The 24,831-nt window shown below is 35.8% G+C and overlaps 2 protein-coding genes across 2 annotated transcripts; one reads left to right on the top strand and one right to left on the bottom strand.

Annotated features, from left to right (window-relative positions):
* Window positions 1-2,515: 2,515 nt before the first annotated feature.
* Window positions 2,516-9,850, top strand: hhla2b.2 (HERV-H LTR-associating 2b, tandem duplicate 2). Its single transcript, XM_042714443.1, has 6 exons — window positions 2,516-2,672; window positions 3,569-3,874; window positions 7,946-8,203; window positions 8,377-8,661; window positions 8,829-8,932; window positions 9,158-9,850. Exons 1-6 carry the CDS (start codon window positions 2,627-2,629, stop codon window positions 9,236-9,238), a joined length of 1,080 nt encoding a protein of 359 aa, XP_042570377.1. The 5' UTR covers window positions 2,516-2,626; the 3' UTR covers window positions 9,239-9,850.
* Window positions 9,851-11,657: 1,807 nt separating this feature from the next.
* On the bottom strand, window positions 11,658-24,164 carry cip2a (cellular inhibitor of PP2A). Its single transcript, XM_042714442.1, has 21 exons — window positions 23,731-24,164; window positions 21,303-21,450; window positions 21,079-21,191; window positions 20,638-20,732; window positions 19,594-19,690; window positions 19,364-19,486; window positions 19,080-19,225; window positions 18,923-18,998; window positions 18,525-18,752; window positions 17,083-17,242; window positions 16,730-16,871; window positions 16,357-16,456; window positions 16,141-16,259; window positions 15,142-15,331; window positions 14,882-14,956; window positions 14,690-14,800; window positions 14,338-14,534; window positions 14,098-14,211; window positions 13,488-13,570; window positions 13,270-13,388; window positions 11,658-12,463 (listed from the first exon to the last, which is right to left on the bottom strand). The coding sequence occupies exons 1-21, from the start codon at window positions 23,830-23,832 to the stop codon at window positions 12,311-12,313; spliced, it is 2,691 nt and encodes an 896-aa protein (XP_042570376.1). The 5' UTR covers window positions 23,833-24,164; the 3' UTR covers window positions 11,658-12,310.
* Between the last annotated feature and the right edge of the window lie 667 nt (window positions 24,165-24,831).

The following is a 24,831-nucleotide window of genomic DNA, read 5'->3' as shown; positions in this document are numbered from 1 at the left end:
ATTCCATTCAATTTCTTTAAGGAAATTTGTTTTATTTGTTTTAGCTAACAAACTTATTTTCCTCACATTTCAATGACCACACAAACTGTTTCTGCAGAAAAACAAAAGGCTGAGAGCGCCCCCCAGTGGTGGATTCCTGCTACTGTGATCACAGGCATTGCAGTCGCAGCATTCATAGGAATTATAAAATGTAAAGCTATGGATTACCAGAATCATTGGTCAATCAATATTTGGAATCTCTACACTTATACTTAATGTATATGTGCAACAACTGTATCTACTTCAAACCAGCTGGCTGTACAAAATCAAGTAAAACCCATGTAGAGGCAACAGAGATGCAACCAATCAGAGGTTTGTGTGTGGTAGCAGTTGCACAATAAATCCTCCTCATATCACTGCATCAAATTCACAGATCTCTATCCTTTACAGTGACTGTTGCCAACAGCGGAGCTGCATCTAAGACACCTGCTTAACAGAAGAGATCGCCAACAGACCAATATGAGAATACATGGGGGGAAAGTTTGTTTAAAACAGCATTGATGAGACTCCAGGTGTCCGAACCACCTTTTAGGCCTTCCTTCAAATCCTGAAAATTGAATGATTTGCTGCCAAGACAAAAGGAGAGACGAGAAGTATTTATTCATTTTATTATAATAATAATAATTATTATTATTATTAAGGAAATATGTCAATACTTACAGTAAAAATGACATAAAAATAATCCAGTGTTGAATATCTATTAACTTTTATTAATTGTATGTACTGTTTTTTTATGTTCTCTCAAATAATGTTTTGAATTGTATGCATGCTATCTGTTGACCTCGCACATGAAAACTAAATGTTTTGTGTATGTCTGTCTGCATAAGAACATCTACTAAATGTTGTAAATGTAAATGTCATTTCTATTAACTATATTAATTATTAAATATCAACTTTCATAAATTTAAACCATTTTAATTAACAATAAAAGTGTATGTGAAATGCTATATGTATCATTAGTATAAATACAATCATATATCAATAGTATATATACAATCTATCTTAATATTTTGTTTAAAATTATCTACAGTTAAAAAGTTTCTTTTGTGCTAAAATTTCAGATGTTCTGTTTTAAATCATAAATTACAAGTAAAAGTAAATAAAAAGCCAGTTCAATTATTTACAAAATCTTCTAATTATTTTACAATTATTTATAATCATGATTGTGATTTATGTGTGCAAGATATGATGTCATCTCACAAATACCTATCAATAGCTGTCTGATACTGTCTGATTGTTCAATTGAATCTGTATTTCCACATAATTAGTGCAATTTGTTTGTGTGATTCACTGCCATTTTTAAACTACAACATGTACAACACTGATATTCATGGAATGAGGTGAAGTAAACATAGTAGTGTTAATTCCCAAAAAAACAATGTTTTTTAACTTTATATTACATTAATGTCAATACTTCAACTTTTTTTGTGTTTTTTACAGAGATCCATATAATTGTTACTGTTCTCAGAATTAATACTAAAACCCTTTTATGTCAAAAACAATAAAAAAATATTATTTTTTTATTAACATTTTGATATTGCATAACAATATCTACATCAAGAACAGTATGAATTAGTAACAATTTTGACTATTTAAACCACAGTCAGCTGAAGGTAAACACATCTGTATACCTTTATTTAGATATGACCTTTGATACACAAGTAAATGATTGCAGAATTATAGGAATCACTTGTTCTATTAAACCCGAAGGTATTTTGCAAAAGCTGTTTCAGCACATTTCTCAATGGCCTTATGGAGGTCATTTTATTCGTGATTGTATTTACATAAAAGGACTTACAACGCACATGACTGTACAGGGAAGTGTGAATGCTGGCTGAATATATACAGCAGGCCCACCTTTACATAGTCTTAATATGACCCTTGGTATTTTTACAGACACTCATGTCACCTGTATCTATTCTGCACTTGCACTTCCTATTTAATTTATCTAATAATTCAAAGCTGAAGATCAAGAAGCAATATTGGCAAAAAAAATAGTCTATACAGTCAATGTACAACTCCCTCTTCCCAGCTCTATCTTAATATTTTATTTAACATTATCTGCAGTTAAAAAGTTTCTTGTGTCCTAAAATCTCAAATGTTCTGTTTTCAAACATAGTTAGCAACAAGTAAAAGTAAATAATGGTTCTATACACCCGTCAATGTAAAAGAATTACAAAGCACTCCTGTTAGGCCTCTATAAACCAGTTGGAGGCAACATATCATTTACAATCATGACTTGGATGCCTTTTGCATAATTAAGGTATGGTGTGATGTCATCTCACAAACACCTGTCAAATTCAATATCATACTGTGTGATTTTACAATAAAAATCTGTATTTCCATATAATAATGGCAATTTGTTTCTGTGATTCACTGCAATTTATGCCATTTATAAAATACAAAGTATATTTTACACACTGATATTCACAAAATGAGGCAAGTAACAAAGTTTGTGGGAGGGTTCTAAGAATAGTGTGGCAACTCCTGAAGCCTGTTAATCTCAAAAGAGGGTGTGTTGCAATGTGAAGCAATCAAAATAGAAAAAAGTTGGTAGAATGACTTATTACCTTTAAACTGTGTGACTATGAAGCTGTTTTTCTTGCTGTGGATTCTGCCTTTAACCTTAGGAGGTAAGAAATCAAAATATCTACTGACATTAATTTACACATCTGATATGTGCCTCAGAAACTCTCAACTCATTAACTCAACCTCAAAAACAGACTGCCTCCTTCAGTCACATTAACACCTCAGTGTCTATTTAAAAGAAATGGCAATCACAAATCAAGTGGATAATTAAATTATTATTTGAAACTTTAATTGTAAAAATGTTTAACTGTATATAACATTAATGTCAATGCTTGAACTGTTTGTATGTGTTTCTTGCGGAGTTCAATATAATAGTTCAATATAATAGTTTTCTCAGATTTAATAATATGTACTGTATGAATATATATATATATATATATATATATATATATATATATATATATATATATATATATATATATATATTATAAAATTGTTTATATATATATACCATTTGTTATTTTATGTCTGTCTGTCTGTGTGTGTGTGTGTGTGTGTGTGTGTGTGTGTGTGGTGTGTGTGTGTGTGTGTGTGTGTGTGTGTGTGTGTGTGTGTGTTAAATAAAAAAAATTGCTTTTATTCAACATCAAGAACAGTATGAGTTAGTATCAGTTTTGACTATTTAAACCACAATCAGCTGAAGGTAAACTCCTTTACTCAGATTTGACCTTTGATACAGGTGAAGTAAATGATTACAGACTTGTTGAAATCACTTGTTCTATTAAATCCGAAGGTATTTTGCAAAAGCTGTTTCAGCATATTTCTCAATGGCCTCATGGAGGTCATTTTATTTGTGATTTCAGTTTCATAAAAGGGCTTGCAACACGCATGACTGTACAGGAAAGCGAGAATGCTGGCTAAATATATACAGTAGGGCCTACTGTACATAGTCTTAATATGACCCTGGATGTTTGTGTGTTGTTCTTCAATGTTTTTACAGACACTCGTGTCACCTGTATCTATACTGAAGAATGTATGTTACCTTGCACTTCCACCAACCTTGATATCATCCACTGGTACAAGGATAAAAATGCAGTGCATTCATTCTACCACAATCAGGACCAGCTGGGCCATCAGCACGCGGACTACAAGGGAAGAACATCCCTGTTGCCGGAATCTGAAATTAAAAATGGAAATTTATCACTCTTGATAAGAAACATCAGTCTCCAAGATGAAGGCAGATACAAGTGCTACGCTGCCACTGAAAAAACTAATGATGAGAAGTTTGTGGATGTGTCAGTGGAAGGTGAGAATGGGAATTTCTGAAACTCTTAAAAAAAAAAATAAAAAGATCTTTGACTGCCCAGAGGAAATTGTGTTGCTTAGGAGATTCTCTTTCATCACTTGTTTCATGTATAATGCTGCCTTCTAGATTACTTGATTCTGATTGGTCAATCACTGTAGAGAGTTCTATAGCTCTCCCACAGTTTTTTATGTAAGTAATTATTCCCACCCATTTTTTAAAAGTCTTTAGATTTCCAATTTTTTTTAATTTTTAAGTCTTTATTAAAACACTAAATCCTATGTTCTATAACTGATTGGATTATTTTTAGCCAGATTCCAATTAGGATGTCAAGTTTTATATTTTTCTTGATTGCGTAAAAAGCTCTTCGTGCCTTGTCTCTCAGGTTGTTCACAGCCTTGTTAAAGTTTCCTGTGTTACTGATGTTTATTCCTAGGTATGTGTAATTTTTAGTGTGTTCTAAAGGCATGTTGTTTAATTTGAAACTGTGATGTTGGTTTTTGTTAATGGCCCTTTTTTGGAATATCATAATCTTAGTCTTTTTAAGGTTAACTGACAAGGCCCATGTTTGACAGAAGGTGTGAAGAGGTCCAGGTGCTGCTGTAGACCCTCTTTTGTGGGTGACAGCAGCACTAGATCATCCGCAAACAGAAGACATTTAACTTCAGTGTCTAGTTGGATAAGACCGGGTGTTGGGGACTGTTCTAGGGCTCTTGCTAGTTCATTGATGTAGATATTGAATAGCGTAGGGCTTAAGCTACAGCCCTGTCTCACGGCACGACTCTGGGGGAGGAAATCTGTATGTTTGTTGCCAATTTTAACTGCAAATCTGTTATTAGTGTACATGGATTTAATGATGTCATATTTGACGTTTTTTTCTCTGATGCCGCATTGGATTAATTGAAGTAAAAGCCCCTCATCCCAGATGGAGTCAAAAGCTTTTTTGAAGTCAATAAAGCATGAAAAGATTTTTCTTTTATTTTGTTTGGTTTCTTTGTCAGTTAGGGTATGTAGAGAGTATATATGGTCTGATGTGCGATATTTTGGTTGGAAGCCGATTTGACATTTACTCAGGACATTTCTGTCAGTATGGTAATGAAGGAGTCTGCTGTTTAGGATGTACAGAAAGAGTTTACTTAAGTTGCTGTTTACACATATTCCGCGATAGTTATTAGGGTCGAATTTGTCTCCGCTTTTATGAATTGGGTGATGAGGCCTTGGTTCCAGGTGCTGGGAAATACACCTGTACAAAGGATGATATTAAACAGTCTGTGTCATTTCACTTAGAATGCCATCGATACCACATGCTTTTTGGGATTTAAGTGTTTGTATATTATCTCACAGTTCAGCTAGTGTAACGGGATAATCTAGGGTGTTCTGGTTCTCTTTAATGGTTGACTCTAGAACACATAGTCTATCATATAGTGAGTTTTGTTCATGGTTTTTGTTTATATTGCTGAAGATGGATGGGTAACTCTTCATGGTAAGATGGGTTTAGTGTGTTCCAATGTTCCCAGAAACGGTTTGATTCTAGAGATTGTTCTATTACTTTTAGCTGATTTTGTATATTTTGTTTCTTTTTCGTTCTTATATTGTTTAAGTTTCTCGTGGTAGAGTTGGCGTGTGTTTACATTGTCAGCATCTCTGTGTTTCTGATTTGATAAAGTTCTTACTTCTTTCCTAAGGTTTTTGCAAACCATTTTTCATGTACATGCTCCCCGTTTATTTAAAAACATTTTGTGTGTGTGGTTTTTAGGTTAGATAGAGTTGCAGTCATTGCAAATATTTGGTTCATCCTGTCTACTGCTAAATTGACCCCTTCAGTGTTCATGCCGTAGCTAGGAAATTATTTAATGCTTTTGTATTTTTGGTTCACAAATTACGGTTTGATATGTATCTTCACTGTTTTGTTTCCATCTGTATGTGTGTGTTTGAGGGTGTGGAGGTGGGTTTGTTTTGATGCATCTGAGTTAGGTTTGTTGATCCGTTTAGATAGAGGGTGATTTTACTGTGGTCTGACAGTGGAGGTCCTCTGAACGCTCTGAGAGAATTTGGATTTAGGTCGGTGATGAAATAATGTACTGTACTGTTACCCAGCACTGAGCTATAAGTGTACCTACCGTACGAATCTCCTCGCAGTCTGCCGTTGACTGTGTACAGACCCAGTGCATGACACAGCTGTAGAAGGTGTGTTCCATTTTTGTTTGCTGTTTTATCATGGTTGAGTCTTGAGGTTTGTGTTGGTGATGAAAGGATGTCGCATGTGTTTGTCTCCCTGGGAATGAAGTGTGTCCAGTTCTTCACCTGTTCCGGCATTTAAGTCTCCACAGATCAGTATGTTGCCCTGTGACTGGAAGTAGTTGATCTCTCCTTCTAAGGTGTGGAAACTGTCTTTGTTGAAGTAGGGAGACTCTTTTGGAGGTATGTAAGTTGCACACAGGAAGATGTTCTTCTCCGTTGAGGTGATGGCCCTGTTCATTTCTATCCATATATAAAATTGGCCTGTTTTAACAATATTAATAGAGTGTGCTAAACTGGATTTATACAAGATAAGCATTCCTCCTGAGTCTCTTCCCTAAGCCACTCCAGGCAGTTTGGTGGATGGGATGATGAGTTCTCTCTCTCTCTCTATATATATATATATCAGGTTGAGCATCTGGTGAATGTCTTTCAGCTCAGTTGTTGGGACTTGTGCGGATGCTGGTGGGTTTCTGCTCACTGTCTGGGCATAGCTGAGGTTGCCAGGACTCTGCTCCATGTGCTGGGAGGGGTGTGTAGGCAGGAGAGGCTGTGCTCTGATCTGTTGACTGTGGATGGGGTAGAGAGTTGATCGCAGTCTTTGATCAAGTGCTGGATGAGGATACTTTGTTTTTGTGGGGGGTCTTTGGCATGCTTCTGGTGCTGTATGGTTGTTTCCCGGTCTGGTTGGGTTCTGCCTAGCTCTCCTGCTTCTGGGAGTGGTGTGGATGCTACGGTTTAGTGCAACATCTTTTAGTGTCTTTGCAAAGGCAAGAACAGTTGCTCTGTACAGGTGGACCTGGCCATAGAGGCATGTGATGTCCAGGGAGGGGTGATGTGCCAGGTGTACGCGAGGTTGGAGTTCACAGGCTCTGGAGAGCTTTGCATTCACCCGCTGAATTGTATCTGGTGGAAGTCCATTTGTGGCAGCAGTGTGGAGATGGTGATTTTTGCACTAGGAAAGGTGGTTGTGGCTTTTTCAACCACCCTCTGTAGTGCTGTCGCCACTTTTTCCTGTTGTGTTCTCAGGTCGTTTGTGCCGGTGTGAATTATTATGTGGCTTGGTGACCCAAGTTTGTCCACGTCCAGCAGTTTGTGTGTTTGGCCACTCTGTGTTTGTATCTATAAACTTCCCATTTAGGAGAACAATTTCTGGTTTTTGTGTGTGTTCCGTGGGTGCTGGAGAAGTGTCTGATTCTGAGGCTGACCGTGAGCTGGGTAGAGGGTTTGGTGAGGAAGGAAGGTTTTGGCTGGGCTCTGCCACTGTGTTCTGCGAGTTGTGATCAGTGTGGGGGGTGTCTTCTGTGGGGGTGAGGTCTTTGCAATGGATGCCTTTCTCCTCTTTCTCTCATCTCCTCTTTAAGGGCTGTTATCAGGGCCCAGTGGCTCTGTGTCTGCTGTGAGAACTGGGAACCCAGTGTTGCCAGTTGTGCCTTTAGCCTGTCCCTCTTTTGCTGTAGCTGCTTCACTTCACTTTAAAACTATTCATTTAAAGTTGTTTGCTGTAACTACAGAAACAATATACTTTAATTTTATAAGAATACATATATATAATATATATATATATATATATATATATATATATATATATATATATATATCATATGTAGTGATACATACATACATACAGGCACAAACACAAATATATAACTACACAGATATTGTAGGAAAACATCTCAATTGCATAATAAAACATCAAAAAAAAATTATTAAAACAAAATTATAGCACCAATATGGTGATGATTTAAAATCATCTATTCTTTTTTTTTCTTTTTTTAGAGAAAACATCACAAAATAATTGTTATAACTGTTTTGCTATATGTTTTAATTTTTTAGCTCCAGCTAAATCTGTGAACATCACATTAAATGATGATACAGTCATCTGCAGCACCAGTGGAGTTTATCCAAAACCAAAAGTCTTGTGGTCCTCAGACCCTCCAGCAAAGGAGCTGCCGAACAACGTCAGCCAAACAGAAGATCAGCTGTTTACAGTGACAAGTCAACTGAATGTGGAAGCCATCACAGATACCTACACATATAACTGTTCAATAACTACTAATAAATATAGCTATACAGCAAGTCTGAAACAACAAGGTAAATTCACTGATTTTTTTTGTTTTTTGTTACAGTGTCACAGAATATATATCTAATGTTCTGTAAGATAACAATTATACATTTAAAATGATTCTAAAGTTACATTTAAAGTACAGAGATTTTTTTGTCAAATTCCTATTTTTAATGCATAATTTAACCTTTTTTGTATTTAGTTGCTTCAGAACTCTCAGCGAATGAGTTCATTTTCAAATGTCCAGTCACTAAGGATTTCAACTACAGTCTCACCTTGAGGTTTTCCAACACCATCCTGACATATGACCGCAAAACCTCTATGGAAGAAATCTCTGAGCAGTGGAGGGATAAAGTTACCTTTCATCGAGAAGATGGAAGCATTAAACTCTCTCATCTTAATCAAGAGCAACTGGGAACATACACATGTGAAAGCACCACAGCCCAGTACAGATACATTACACAAACCAAAGTCCAGTCATCAAGAGGTATATCAACATTTCTACTGTCTAGAATGGTTTAAATTCGGTGTATCTACTAATCAATCAAACAGATGCAAAAGAAAATCTATAAAGCAGACAAAAATGTGTTGAACGTGGTCATAGCACCTGAGATGTCATTTAAAGAGAATTGATCCTCATTTCTTTCCGTACAGGTTTGGGAAATGAAATCTACATAATTATCTGCATTGGTATAGTCCTAGCCATTCTTCTTATTGCTCTAATTGTTTGTGTTGTAAAAAAGAAAAGAAAGAAAAGGGTAAGTTCATTTATTGTTCTTTTGTTGTTGTATCATAATGTTATTTATTTTAAATTAATAAAAAAAAAAAAAAAAAAAACATGCAAAAAAAACTGAGAGTTCAAATAGTTTTCATGTTATTTGAATGAATCTGCCTTCCTCACTTTCTCATATTTAAACTTGAAACTGTATGTGTTTACCTCAGTATGCTAACCTGAAACTAAACTGCCATATGTTTTCACACAGAGACCTGATGATGCTGAAAATTCAAGAGAAACATCCAATTCTGCCCAGGAGATGGAGGAGTTGAATAAAAGCAAAGACTAATAAAAAGAGCAAACGTGGCTAATCTCTTCAAGCCCACAGTCATATGGAGATGGATTAACAAAACCTTACAAACTCTAAATGAAACATATTATAGATGAAAACTGACAAGGAAATCCACTACCTGATCTTTAGTATTTATATTTATTATTCAGGACTTATTAAATGAGGGTAAGCCTGAAGATGAAGAAGACTTTTGAAGGTGAAAGCATGCCAGGAGGAACCAGCGAGTGCAATGAGCCCAAAAACCGGTTATGAAACACATTTAATTTTTTTTCAAGCTTTGGATTTGTTTTCAGTCTGAAGATACATTTCAAGTGAACATCACTGAAGCAGTCACTGCCTAGACTCAAATGTTACAGACAATCTTTTCTGTATACTGAAGAAGCTTTTCTTCGAACTTTCTCATTTTTAACATATTTTGGCTCTGTCAGAAGCGAATAGATCAGATTCCATTCATTAATCTATTGTCTCAGGGCCATGACGTGCAGAAAACCAGTTTTAGCGGATTCCACAGTAATCAGGAAAACAAGTTTTGAAACCACATTCTTAGAGAAAAAGACTTATAAACTTAACAGCAGAGGCCATCCCTGAGAAACAAAAAAAAACACTAACCAACAGGGCCAAACAAGTTTCAATCATGTTCTTCTACATTTATTTTCAAACCATTCTAAAACCTTTCAATTTCTTTTTTTTTTTTTTTTTACTATAAATAGCAGTGTTCTTCAATTTAAAGGGATACTCCACCCAAAATGGAATTTTTGTCATTAATCACTTACCCTTATGAAGCGATGGGAACACTTTTTGTATTTTTGAAAACAAAAATAACAACTTTATTCAACAATTCCTTTGTCAACGGGACAAAGGTACAAAAAGTGTTCCAGTCGCATCATATAACCCAGATTGCACATCTGATGGCAGATGGAGTATTCTGACGACGACTTTCATACCTTTTATGGACCATGACACTGCTATTTACTTGGCAGTCTATGGGACAGTCACAGGCCTCCAGGTTTTCATCCAAAATATCTTAAATTGTGTTCCGAAGATGAACAAAGCTTTCACGGGTTTGGAATGACACGGGGGTAAGTGATTAATGACAAAATTTCCATTTTGGGGTGGAGTATCCCTTTAAAGAAGATTGGCTTGTCTATGAAGGATGTAAATAAATATTGATTAAAATGAGCTGTCTCATTCCATATCAGGGCTCGGTGGATCAAAATAAATGAACAAAATATGAGAAACTCTGAGTCACATATTCTCAATGATCAACTCATAAAGGAAATCATACCTTTAACCTGAAACTGAGGCACACCTCCAGCTGTAAAACAACAAAACAAAGATAACTGCTCAACATATGAAAGCTTTTGGTCTGATTGTTGCAGTACTGAATTGCAAAAAAACTTCTTACAACTAGTGCAGCCTGTCTAACACGTTTTGAGACATCTCCTGAACTGTATAACAAAACCATGAATCACGCTTCACTCAAAATACATCTTTAAATTAAGAAAATGATTCGGCAATTACTTTTCAGTCAGCTGTTTGTGGTTACTGATTTATCAAAAAAAAGTGCTGCCCCTGAAAATTGTTGCACTGACAATCTGTGAGAATCTTGAGAGAATGTTCAAACAGACAGGTGAAGATTAACAGGTGTCTCTTTAAAAAACATTCACACTCAAGATATCAAAAAAAAAAAAAAAAAAGAGCCAATGTCTAATGCAGAGTTACAGTCCACACCGAATATTTGGGACACATCCATCTGATTGGCTGACAACTTGCCAAAAGAACTATGAAAATATGTAGCAAATCAGGTTAAAATACTGAAACTAATGTTAAGAGTAAATTTACATTGACATGACATAAAAAAAAAAAAAAATCAAATATATCAAATAATATATAATGGCATTTTGTACAAGCCTGATTGAATTAATTTATATAGGTCTCTCACTCTTTTGTTCTCAAAAAATAAATAAATAAAAGCATTAATAGCTTCCAACTAATAAATTATTTAAATACAGAAACACACTTATGCATTAAATAAACAGAAACTATGATTTAAACTGATTTTTACAGGGTCTAAAAGATTTTGTTTTAACAAGGAAGTATTACCTTTCACATGAAAGGCCATAATAAATCACACACACTCTGAGCTGAAAAACCACATCCTTATCATTGTGAAACTGAAGGAATGATCACTGAACATTTTCGCTTAGGGAGAGTAGACAAGTATTCTTGTTTATTAAAAAAAAAAAAAACAGTTTGTACAGTGCCCTCTGGTGGCCACAGATTCTTTCAACCCTCCCTTTTTTCCTGGGATTCTCCCATATCTTACCATTCTATCCCGCTATCATCCCGTTTAAATATTTTCCCGTATTTTTAATCTTTCTATAAAAAAAAAATCCAACAAATCACACCCTATGTTTTCTACAATCTGCCACAGTAAAACTCCCGTAATTTGTATGGGCCAAACCTCATTAGAGGTTGTCCAAGGTTGTCCAGTTGCCAGATCTAGTAAGAAACGCATCTTTCTCACACGATCGACGCATACAAATTTCAACCCATTTGTCCCCTCAACTTGGCAACCTACAGCCCAATGATGCTATTGATGTGTGTGCAGGGATTACCGCGTGAAGGAAACAATGATCACTGGTAGAAATGAGAGGAGAAGACCTATATAAAACCTAAATATAAATGTATAATGAGATTTAGATTACACTTCAAAATGCTATTTAATTGATTAAATATGAGCGCTGCAAGTTTCAAAATAAGGTACTGAGCTTCATTTGTCCGAGAATGAATTAGCATTTTTCAATAAGCCCTTCTGCTCTTTGTTTAGACCAAAGCCAAAAACGACCCTTAATTTTAAGCAGAAAACACGCTGTTGTAAATGTGAAATGTAATGTTAATATTCTATTCTCTATTTAAATTTATTCATTTATTCATAAAAACATTAAAGACAACATACAAAGTGTACGGACTAAAAATGATAAAACATAGATAAAATAAGTTATTTTCATTTCATGAAGCATGTGAAGCATTTCATGGCTTGATGGCATGTACATGAATGTGTGCTTGTCACAGAGAGAGGCTGGCGGTGATCTCCCCCTTGAGTTTGCCGCTGCTGAGACTGTGTATCATGGCGATCATTTGCGTGTGTTTGCTCAGCTCTTCCTCCATCTTCTCCACCTTGGCCTCTAGCTGGGATTTCTGCAGCTCCAGAGAGGAAGCCTGCAAGATGAGTACAACAACAGAAAACACACTGGATCATTATGCAGCCTACCTGACCTCTTATATAACTGGTAGAAAACTGGTAAAGCTAAATTATGACTGTTTTGCTTAATCATGAGACAATATGATTTGAGACTGATAGGACTGATTGATAAAATTCAAGGCATTAATGTTTGCCTACAAAACCACCACTGGCCCTGCACCCCTTTACCTAAAATCACTATCAAAAAATTCAAATACCACTATAACATACTTTTAATTCAAATGAACACCACCTTATTGGTTCACCCCAAATACTCACAAAAACACTTCAACTTAACCCAAAACAAAATTTAACCAACCTTTTAATGACCTGCCCAACTCAATCCGAGCAGCAGAGTCCTTAGCCATCTTCAAGAATCGGCTAAAAACACCATCTTTATTTGCCCCTTTAACTCTAGCACTCTCTATTCTAATTATATTCTTAATAAAAAAAATTTTTAAAAACTTGCCCCTTTTAGACTTGCACTCTATTTATTTACTAACTGCTTGTTTTCTTTAAAAAAAAAAAAAAAACTAACACTAGCTCCTCTAATCTTTTTGTATTCTATTTTTTTTATTATTATTTAATATACAATTAAAAAAAAAAACTAGTGATGTGTACTGCATTAAGCTAACTGAGACTTATTATAGCACTTGCATATCATTGCTCTTTTGTTGATTTTGATTGCTTCCATTGTCCTCATTTGTAAGTCGCTTTGGATAAAAGCATCTGCTTAATGACTAAATGGAAATGTAATGTAAGTTAGTGTGAATGTTGATTGCACCTTGATGCTGGTGTCCTTCCTGGCTTGCTCTGTCTTATTAAGCTCTTTCCTGAGAATGGAAACGTTCTCCTCCATCTCATGGATCTGCTCTTCTTGTCTCCTCAGATCATTCTGCAGACCTGGTACAGAACAGGGCTTTTTTGTACACTTTATACCAAATGGAAGTGTGTATGACTGAAACAGCATAAAACCAATGTGAAATTATTTCCACTGCTCACCTGTTATTTTTCGCTCTTTATTCAGCACATCTGTCTTCAGGCCCTTTATCTGCTGTTCTTTTTCTGTCAACTCTGCAACAGTCCTGAGCAGATAAAAGGTCATTCAATTATTTTCCATTATAATAATAATAATTATTATTATTATTATTATTATTGACCCATTCAAGGGTGGCATGAAGCAAACTTCAACTTCAATAAATAATAATAATTATTATTAGTAGTAGTATTATAAAAATAAAATAATAATAACTTTAATAACAATAATTATTATTATTACTTCTTTTAAATTAAGTTGGGTTTTTCTCCATGATAATAATTACAATATAATTTTTTGACATTTTGTGAGATTGACATCAAGCATAACCTAACTCCAATAAATAATAATAATGACAATTATAATATTTTATTATTAATAATATTTCATGATTGTATAAAAATATTATTATTATTATTATTATTATTATTATTATTATTATTATTATTATTATTATTGACTCAGTCAAGGGCGGAATGAAGCATAAGCAAATAGTTATTAGAGTTGGGTTATACTTCATGTCACCTTCATGAGTCAAAATTGCCTGACATTCAATCCACCGTTTCAAACACTGACCTCTCCTGTTGGAGTTTTAATCCCTCATTGGTCTTTCTCAGCCCCTCAGCCTGCTGGGTAAGTGAGATATGGGCAGCCTGCAGTTCCTTCAGCATCCCTTCATTTTTGTCATACCTAAAAATAAAGGATGAGGAGAAAGAAGAGGTTGCTTATCTATAAGAAACATGTGATGTATTTATTCCTGGAGGACTAAAATGTTGTTTCCGAGTGTGTGTGTTTGTGTGTGTGTGGAAAACTGACCTACTGAGCAGCTGGTTGTAGGTGCCCTTCAGCTCCTGATGCTGGTCAGCGACTGCCTGCAGACGGCCGTTGTGCTCCAGGAGCTGCTGGCTGTCAGACTTCAGTCTCTCAACCTCTAACAGATGATCATTCAACTCTGTCTGCAGATCCTCTTTCTTCCGCTCCGTGTCTTTGAGTAGAGATGCCAATTTACGTGCCTAGAATGGAGAAAGAACAGAAAACAGCTGTATAACAGCAACTCAATAATAGCAACCCAAAAACAAATATGCATAAACAGCGGTCATGTGAAAGTAGTCAGTTTTTACTGCAGAAAGAAAAAAAGAAAAAAGAAAAAAAAAAAAAACTGTGTAACCTCAGCTTCCGCCTGAGCTCTCTGACAGCGGTATTGAGCAATGAGTCGATCAGCCTGTGACAGCGCGAGTGCTTTGGCCTCCAAAAGGTCCTGCAGACGGCTCTCTTTACACTACATACACAAAAGAAAATACAATTACAAAGTCTGCATATGTTAAATATATACACAGGAAGTTCCTTGTTGACAGCTTACCGCTAGTGCAGAAAGCTTCTGCTCATACACATCTATGATCTCTGACATGTGTACATCTTTGACCTTCTCCTGTAACTACAACACCCCAACATTAGAAAAAAATTTAAAAAAAACAAGCATGCATTACCATCCACTTGTGGACATGTTTCTATTGTCAGTACGGAATTACATGCACCCAAACCCACAATGGAATGTCTGCATGCAATGTGGTCACAGAACTGAGTCACTGTCAGCTTCTCATGCCCAGACAAATGCAATACCTCCACTCCGCTCTGAAGCTTCTCGATGAGGCTATCAATACTCTGGTAAGCAGAACCAGGTGGTTCAGCATGCATTATGGGAAAACTCTTCCCCACGAAAGACACATCTTCACTAGCAGAACTGCTCCGGATCGACAGCTCACCATCCCTCTGACAGTATGCGTTATTGGCAGCAATACTGTCCCCCAGACTTAAAACACGAGTGACAGAGAACAATTATTTTCCGATTTAGTGGCAATATTTATTTCTAAATAAATAAAGGCACTAATATTGGGGTTTTATTTATTTATTTTATTTTAAATTAATCAAAAGAGCTAATGAAGGCATTTTTAATGTTACGAAAGGTTTATTATTTCAAATAAATGCTGTTCTTTTGAACTTTCTATTTATCAACACATCATATTATGCAAAAATATTAAGCAGTACAACTGTTTCCAACATTGATAATACTAAGAAAAGTTTCTTGCAGCAAATCAGCATATCAGAATGATTTCTGAAGGATCATATGACACTGAAGTAATGGGTGCTGAAAATTCAGCTTTGCCATCACAAGGATATGTTACATTTTAAAATATGTTAAATTTTGAACAGTAGTGTACAGTTTTTTGCAATTATGCAACATATCTGCATTTAAGGTGGAAACCTTTCTTGCTTGAGTGGTCTTAGCATGTTCCTTATGTATATTTAATCATTAAGGGAATTTTCTGCACATTTTATCATTTCAAATCATGATTTAAAAATGCTTAGTTATGCATACAATTTTAATAGTAGGATTAGCAGTTTATTCACATTTATAATTCTAAGTATGAGCAACAGTAATGCCTTAGCAAGCAACACATATTAAAATTAAAACACTTTCAAATTAATATTTTTTTTTCACTCAGTCATCAAGAATCAGAATGTTTGGTACTTCATATAAACAGCTTGGACTGTCAAGCTGAATGTTTTGACACCTCAGAGTAAACAGTCACACTGTGGCTGTGTGTTCTGTTGACTCACATGATAGAAGGGAAATCGGGGAGTGGGGCTGCTTCAACAAGTATGCGAAGGGCAACCTGCACATACTCTCTGCAGTTAGAGGTCAACGCTAGTGAGAGAGGTGTCACCATGCGCTGGTCCTGCACACAACGGAAGAGAGATCACAGAAAGGGAAGCGCTATATATATCTGATACAGAATGAACAAAGTCTGGGGGAAGGCAGCGTAGGTCTTGTACCTGTAAGATCCTGTAGAAGGACGTCTCCATTTCTGGCATCTGCTGCCTAAGATGGCTCATCAGTTCTAGAGTCTTCAGCACCACCTGAGAGCACACCTTACTAGAGATGCACAAGGAGACAACTCTTTTTGATGGACAATTTCTCAAGGATCACATGAAAGCTTTGCCATCACTGTAATAAAATTAGATTCTAAAATAGAAAACAGTTACAGAAAAGTGTAATATTTCACAATAGTACTGTATTTGTATGTCTTGATCAAATAAATGCAGCCTTGGTGAGCACCGTAGATAAAGAAATGGTAATAAATTGGACTGGTACTATAAGTGTCAATGCTTTCATACAAACAGTATTACTTCCAAAGCATTTAATAACCTGAGCTGATAGTTGGAGGTAGAGCAGGTGGACCCAGAGAGGTCTTGATTGTAGGACAGCAGAAGCTCCACCTGTGAGACACACACCTCAGGACTGAGCCTCTGGGACACCAGCATCCTCAGAGCATCATCGCCGCAAAGCAGTGAAAGAGTCAAGGACATCAATACCATTACAGTAGAATCAGACAATCACAATACTACAACAAATTACTGGTCAATTCATATATAAGCCAGGCCAAATAATTATCTGATATTTGCTGATACCGATTGGCTACTAACACTAGCTCATCAAAAAACAGCTTGTCCTGTGAGGTGTACTGAAGTGTGATTATTGTGCCTTAAAATTAAGGATATCTAATAGAAAGTCAACGACACGGCCTGCACGTAGACAGTGTTTCTTTAGCAGCTGGTCTCCTTCAGTGGAGTCTGGAGACTGCAGCAAAACCAACACCTCCTGTAGAAGGAGCTCCACAAACGACTGAGCTGAGCTGCACAGAGAGGAATCAATTGCCTCCTAGATGAAGACAAGCATAAACATATGTATTAAAAGGGGAGAATATTTAATACAAAAATGGTAACACTTTACAATAATGTTCCATTTGTTAACTACATTAGTTAAGATAAGTGAAGTGACATATGGCCAAGTATAGTGTCCCATACTCAGAATTAGTGCTCTGCATTTATCCCATCCAAGTGCACACACAGGTACCAAGACTTGAACCCGCGACCTTTGGGTAACAAGTCCGACTCTCTAACCATTAGCCCACGACCCCCCACTCGTTATTGTTAATTTCAATATTTACTAATATATTATTAAAATCAAAAGTTGTATCTGTTAATATTATTTAATGGACCTGAGCTAACAATTACATTTTAAGACATCAAATTCTCATTTAGTTAATCTTTAAAAACAATAATAAAATAACTGTAAATTCTTTTTTTTAAAAAAGTCTATACTACAGTTAAATGTAATCTTTATGAAATCCCAAAATGTATATAAATTTTTAGTAATTATCCATATATATATATATATATTTATATATTTATATCTAACATAATATAATAGTAATTAGCCACAAACTTGGTAACAAAATAAGACATAAAATAATTATAATATTGTCCAGATTTGTGATGTTTGTGCATCCCTTTTTTGGGCACAAAACATCTTAGGGATTTTTCCTGCCACTCTCACATTTAGCTTATTCAGTGGGGTGTTTTTAGGCACTATTCTTTGTAAAGTCCCATTCAAACTACACGAGTTTAGCCCGATTTTGCCATGTGCGCGACGCTTCACAACGTCCCCCCAGAAAGACTAGCATGTTTAAAAGCCCCGTTCAGACTACAAGATTTTTTTTGTAAAGACAGTAGCTGTGTCAGATTCTGTGATTTTGACTCCCAAAATCTTGTGGTGTCATGAACAAGAAACATGTCAGACTTCACGCTGCTACCCAACCATTCATCGCTTGCCGTGCCATTAGCATAAACAAACAATGGCTAGCAAACATCGTGTTTTACCCTGTCTTGCCATCAGAAAAGCCCCAAAAAAGAAAGAAAACCTGACAGTGGACACAAATCTGGATAGCAGGACCGATACCATTGTCTCTCTTTCGTTTCGGCTTGTTTCAAAACATGCACGAAGGGGCTTCTGTGCTCCTATTGGACAGTGTAACAGATGTGACGGAACTCGTTGTGATGGAAATCGCAAAATCGTGTAGTCTGAACCGGACTTAAAACTGTCTTGGAACTGTATTTTGAAAAGCATTATTCAAATAAACTAAATTGAAACACTAGCATACTTCAAAAAGCTCTGCCAGCAGGGACAGAGCCTGCATGTAGCACTGCTCTGGACCATCCAGAGGTGACAAAACCCAGTGGACAAGTGCTAAACTCGGTTCAGACCCTCGAGCCTGAACACCTTTTCTAGTACCAGGCTGCAGTCGAGCGGCTGGAGGTCGGAGCACCGTCTCACAGACGTGCTTACGCAGGACAGGGACTGAGCACAGAGCAACCAGCAACTCCATAACCTGCACAGACAAAGAGCTCATGACTCGCCTGCACCAAACTTTGGACAAGAATTCAAGACCTTTTGATCTAGAAGCTAATGTTTGAAGGTTTGAAATTAAATAAATATTTTGCCTAAAAAATTAATTACTTGACAAAACTAATACTGTATTGAAAAAATTATGTATTTGACCTTTGATGCAGTATCAGGATCTTTGGTGTGTAATAGCCCAAGAACCTCGGAAAGACAAACTGAGAGATGTTTATATCTAGCGTGAGAAAAAAATGATGAGACTGTGCCACAAGAAAGCCGTTTACAACAGCGCCATCAGATTCCGATAAACACATACTTGGTCAGGTTATCAGCAATTTTGGGGTTTTTCAGGAGATCCACTAACAAGTCCACAGCATAATTCCTGGTTAATGTGCCATCTCCGTTGACTGTGATATTAAATATTAGCTGAAAGGTTTGATGAATGTTCTTTGCATTAAACAGCTGCAAAAGAAAAAACACTTTTTGTATCAACAACCACAAATGGAAAACAAGTACAGGGCCACAAGTTTCCAGCCACAAGACAAGATGACGAGAACGATACGTGAGCTAACCAACATTAGCGCTATGTCTCAAACCTACCTTCTGCCCAACCTCTTCATTAAGAGTCAAACTTGATAAAATGGACAGCACAAAGACGACCACAGTCAGACAGTTATGACCCAGTAAATTAATCAAGGCTCTGTAGAAAGCCTTCACATTACTCTGAAAAAAAAGGGTAGGCATTATAGTCATCAGCAGGTTAGTCACTAATAAAACGTATAAGAGTTCGTACTGAGACTTCATCATGCAGAGCTGATGCCGATTCTGACCTGAGATTTGATGTGTGACTGCACAGAGATGTCGTGTCGACAGAGGTTGGCCATCAGGCCCAAGCAGGCCTTTACAATGTCATCATTACATGACTGGCTAAAGACAATCATAACAAGCGTTATATTTTATGCATTTTAGTTTTTATTTATAAATACAGGCTGTTTTAACTAACTGCTGTTCTTCTAAGTATACTTGTGTCAAATTCACAATTCTGTAAACTTCTGCATGCATAACCATTGGTGTGTAATATTTAAATGCATATCACATCTATCAAAGAGTACTGCTATACAGCCAGCCTCTGTGATTAAAGGCAAAGACTATGCTTCAGTTAAGTGTTGTGGTTTTCCACTACACAACCTCTAGCATGTCTGCTTCCTCTTAAGATACTAAAAAGAGCTTTGCATGCAGGACTTGAGATAACTTGTCAATATCATTATTGCATTTACAGGCCTCAATGATGAATATTATATCCCTCAAATATGAACAGTATTAGTATTTATTATATTTCTTACACTGTGGCCAGAAAAATTAAACTTTCCATGATACAATTAAAAAGTTTATGCTCACAGAGGCTGCATTTATTTGATCAAAAGTACATTGAAAACAGTAATATTGTTTACAATATTATTACAATTTAAAATAACTTTTCTTATTTTTTTCTTAATATATGTTTCTTAATATGACTTGGTGCTTATTAAACACCTCTAATTATTATTATTGTTAATGATGACTACAGTTGTGCTGCTCAATATTTTTGTGGAAACTGAAATTTTTTTTAAGGGTTCTTTGATTAATAAAAAGTTCAAAAGAATAGCATTCATTTAAAACTATATGTGTATTTACTGTCATTTTTGACCAATTTAATGCACCCTTGCTGAATAAAAGCATTAATATCTTTCTGAATTTTTCTGAAACTTTTGAATGGTATTGTACAGTAATATACATTATCTCTATTAACATGAGGACTGCTCTGTTAAAAAGTAGCATTTACATCAAACAAGCATCTATACATAAAACAGAAAAGTGAATGTCGTGGGTCTTACACATGTTGCATTAGGAAGCTGATGAGTTCATGGATGTGTGAGGCACAATGCAGAGTCTTCACATTGTAGGTCAGTCGCTGCAGCACATTAAGGCACTGTGGAGAGCATATTATTTTAAAATATATTAAGCATATTATTATTAACATATATTAAAATAAAAAGCAAGTTAATTTAAACTTTGAATCAAATATATAAGCATATACACACACACATATACACACACATATATATATATATATATATATATATACTCACACATATACACACACACATACACAAAAAAATATATATATAAAACACATATACACACACACACACACACACACATATATATATATATATACACACACACACACACACACATATATATATAAACAGCAGTAAAAATGTGCACTTAAAACTGTGAAGTGTAGACTTAATCTTAAACTGCAGGACTCTCACCTGCAGCACAAGAGGCTCTTCTGGTGTGGTTCTGTTGCAGTGGATTATGGCTGCCAATGTGCCGGTGAAGTTGTAGCTGCTGTGAAAAGCCTCTTTAGCCTCACCATCAGAAACTGTTGGGCCATTAAAAAGTGTACATGCATGGGTAAACAACTGGTGATGTAACTATAAACTGACTGTGTAACTATATTAAAGGGTGTAACTATATTAACTATATTTAATACCAAACTGTGCCAGCAGGAATATAATGGATCCTGTCAGTGCGTGACTGGTGTTGGGATCTCCAGCTACTTCCATGAGTCCACTCAGACACTCGCTGGGCAGCACCTGACCTGAAAACAGCACTCCGCCACATTTCAGCCCTGAAACATCCTGTGGAATTAAAAACAGCAATTAAAATATTGGATATTTTATACAGTGGGAATGAATGAATGAATGAATGAATGAATGAATGAATATGCTTTATTGTCCCGTTTGAGGGAAATTCATCTTGGACATGCATGAATTGGGTAAAGAAAAGAATCAACCCCTTTAAAATAATCATATTTTGTTGCTTTGCAGCCTGAAATGAAGACACCGTTTGTGTTTTAATCAGCTGTATTTACTACTCAGTGCAACTTATAACTTCCAATTGAAAGATATAACACAAACATGTCAGAAAAAAATAAAAATAAATAAAAAAAAACAGAATCACTGAGTTGAAAAAAGGATCACCCGCTCCTAAAAAATGGCCACAAATCACCTTCACAATGGCTCAGCATGAAAAGAGCTTTCTTAGATCATTTCAGTCCTTGGTAGAGCAACTGAATCAAACAATCAATTGTGGGTGGCAAAATACTGTCAAAAGAGCTCCAGAATAAAGTAAAAACACAAAAAATTAAAGGCTTTATCAATGCCTAGAAGCACGGTGAAGTCTAATATTAACCCCTTAGCGTTCCAGTAAAATGTGCCTAATAGGCATATGGTACCAAAAGTAAATTGCATGCTGTTCTTGAACCATTTGGAGTATATGCATGGTTTTGGTCTCTTTTGAAAGATGACCCTTTGAGGTTTGACCTTAGTGTGTCACTGTGAGTCTTTCTGGTATTGAGTAATATAAATTTGAACACACTGAAAAAAAAAAAAAAAAAAAACATTAAGCCTACATTTTTTGTAATAAGATGCCTGCAGATGACTATAGCTGGGAGCTATAAGCTGGAAAAACACGAAGTCAAGAAGTTAACCCTCAAAAACAAGCAGTGTAACACTAACAGCTTAAGAAGTGGAAGGTATTTGGAACAACACAGACCCTCGCTGGTTCAGGATGTCGCTCCAAACTGTATGAAAGAGCCAGAAGGAAACTGATCAGAGAAGCTACCAAGAGGCCTCCAGCAACTATGAAGCAGTTGCAGGAATTTATGACAAAGAGTGGTCACTGTGTGCATGTGACAACAAGATCACAAACTCTTCACAAATGTGGCTTGTATGGGAGGGTTGCAAGAAAAAGGTGACTCCTCAAGAAAGGACACATGCAGTCACGACACGCACTTTGCCAAAACGCACCTCGAAGATTCTGAGGCATATGAGACTAAAATTGAATTATTTGGCCTCAACACCAAACGATATGTCTGACGGAAATCCAATACAGCTCACCATCCAAATAACAGCATTCCTACAGTAAAGGATGGAGGCAGAAATATCCTGTTATGGGGTGTTTCTCTGCAGCAAGGACTGGAGCACTTGTCAGGATAGAAGGAAAAATGGATGGGGCAAATCACTGTGAAATTCTTGAGGAAAATCAATGGGAAGAAAGTTTACCTTCCAACACTACAATGACCCAAAGCACACAGCAAAACTGAGCACACAGTGGTTGAAGGTGAAAAAGGTAAATGTTCTTGCATGGCCTAATCAGAGCCCAGACTTAAAGCCCATTGAAAATCTGTGGAATGACTTAAACACTGCAGTCCACAAACGGTCACTATCAAATTGAACTGTTCTGCAAAGAAGAGTGGGAAATATTGCAATGTCTAGATGTGCAAAGTTAGTAGAGACATATCCCAACAGACTAAAAGCTGTAATTAAAGCAAAAGGTGGTTCAACAAAATACTGACAAAAGGGGGTGATCTTTTTTCCAAATCAGTGATTCTGGTTTTAAAAAAAAAAATTAATGTAACAAATTAACAATAGAAACAAAATATTTTCCTATTTTTTTTTAAACATTTATAATATTAATTTTGAGTCTTCATACATAAAATAATATTTTGCTGCTTTTAAAATTTAAGGATGGGGGTCTTTCGCATGAGGATGATAATAATTTGGGGTTTGTGGCATTCAAAAGATTAAAAAATAATTAAATAAACAAAATTTAGACCATAAACAGAAGAAAATGATGTTGAATATTTAAGAAACAGCTTTTTTTTCCCCCTTCCAAAACACTAAAGGAGATGAATGACAGCTTCAGTCACCTTTCACTTTCATTGTATGTAAATGATGAGAGGAAGTCAATGTTGACTGTCATTCCCCGACATCTGCTTTTGTGTTTCACTTTCACATAAGAATTAAAAAGTTTTGGACTCGGGAACAACTTGAAGGAGACTAAATAATGACAGCATTGGATAGATCACACAAATAATTCGTTTTCAATAATCCCACAGAAAAAATGTGTTTACTCACTTCAATGTGTTTCTGCAGCTGGGATGCATTTACAGTGCTTCTGTTATTTCTGTACTGACGAATGGCCAACAGAAGAGACTTCAGACAGGTCGATACATCCATCTTTGCACCCAAGGAGGATCAATGAACAAAAATAATCAAATAACTGAATGGGGAAACTATCTTAACAGTTTCTCGGTAGGTTTTGTAAACATACAGTAGGCTATGCTAGTTGATAATAAACGCAGTTACTGAGATTAAATAACAGATAAATCGTATTCTCTCCCGTACAACGTTTTCATCAAGTATGGAGGTGACTTCTATTTTAATATTGATAGTTACTAGTATTTTATTTTATGTAGTATTTACTCAAAAACGTATAAGACAGTTCCCCACTGTCCGCTAGTAACAGCAACTTCCTCCCGCTAACACTTCGAATCCCCGGAAGTGTTCATTATCCAAAATGGGATGGGGGGACAATGGAAACATTTACAAATATGTCTAAATATTTACGTTTCAAACATAGGGTAGAGCATTTTTACGAAGCAACAAGTCGTTTAAATATTGATTCAGTGGGTTTTTTTGCACTTTTATGTTAATCTCTTTTTTTTTAAATCTTCTTGGAAATGCTTAAACCCCCCTTTCTAAGAATGTTGAGAGCCAGAATTCGATGACGAACTTATGCAACTACGTCATCTACTCTTCATCATTCATTATTTAGCACTGACTCGTGTACGTCATAAGCATTAGTTGCTGTTTTGCATTTTAGTGTAGCCTATTTGGATAAAAAAAAAAAAAAAAAAAAAAAAAACCTTTCCAGTTGCAGAAACTACTTTTTACTAGTCTTACAAGTAAAGTTTTTTCCTTCTTTTTTCTCTCCCGTTACTCAATTTTCAATTATAGTTACAAAAAATTTTAATAGTAAGATTGATTATCCCTTGGTTAACTGCTAGTAGGTCAGACTAGTTTTTAAAACGCCTTTTAACCTAGTGGCTGTGCCTATCCAACTGGCCTCTACTCTTTTTAAAGAAATTAAAATATTTGGTCATTTATCTTGTAGAAATACAATCCAATCAAGTCATTTTATTTTTTGAATTGATTTATTAAAGATACCAACCAAAC

This window comes from Cyprinus carpio, chromosome A24 (genome assembly GCF_018340385.1).
Source record: "Cyprinus carpio isolate SPL01 chromosome A24, ASM1834038v1, whole genome shotgun sequence".
Lineage (NCBI taxonomy): Eukaryota > Metazoa > Chordata > Actinopteri > Cypriniformes > Cyprinidae > Cyprinus > Cyprinus carpio.
This window is presented reverse-complemented; position numbering and strand designations above follow the sequence as displayed.

Bases quoted from the DNA above. Each gene is read 5' to 3' on its own strand.
- hhla2b.2 (XM_042714443.1), top strand. From the start codon at position 2,627: ATGAAGCTGTTTTTCTTGCTGTGGATTCTGCCTTTAACCTTAGGAG. The intron at 8,204-8,376 runs GTAAATTCACTG...TTTTGTATTTAG, and splicing joins AGCAAGTCTGAAACAACAAG to TTGCTTCAGAACTCTCAGCG. The intron at 8,933-9,157 runs GTAAGTTCATTT...GTTTTCACACAG, and splicing joins AAAAGAAAAGAAAGAAAAGG to AGACCTGATGATGCTGAAAA.
- cip2a (XM_042714442.1), bottom strand. From the start codon at position 23,832: ATGGATGTATCGACCTGTCTGAAGTCTCTTCTGTTGGCCATTCGTCAG. The intron at 20,733-21,078 runs GTGAGAGTCCTG...TGCTCTCCACAG, and splicing joins AAGAGCCTCTTGTGCTGCAG to TGCCTTAATGTGCTGCAGCG. The intron at 14,535-14,689 runs GTTACACAGTTT...TCTCCATTCTAG, and splicing joins GAGCTCAGGCGGAAGCTGAG to GCACGTAAATTGGCATCTCT.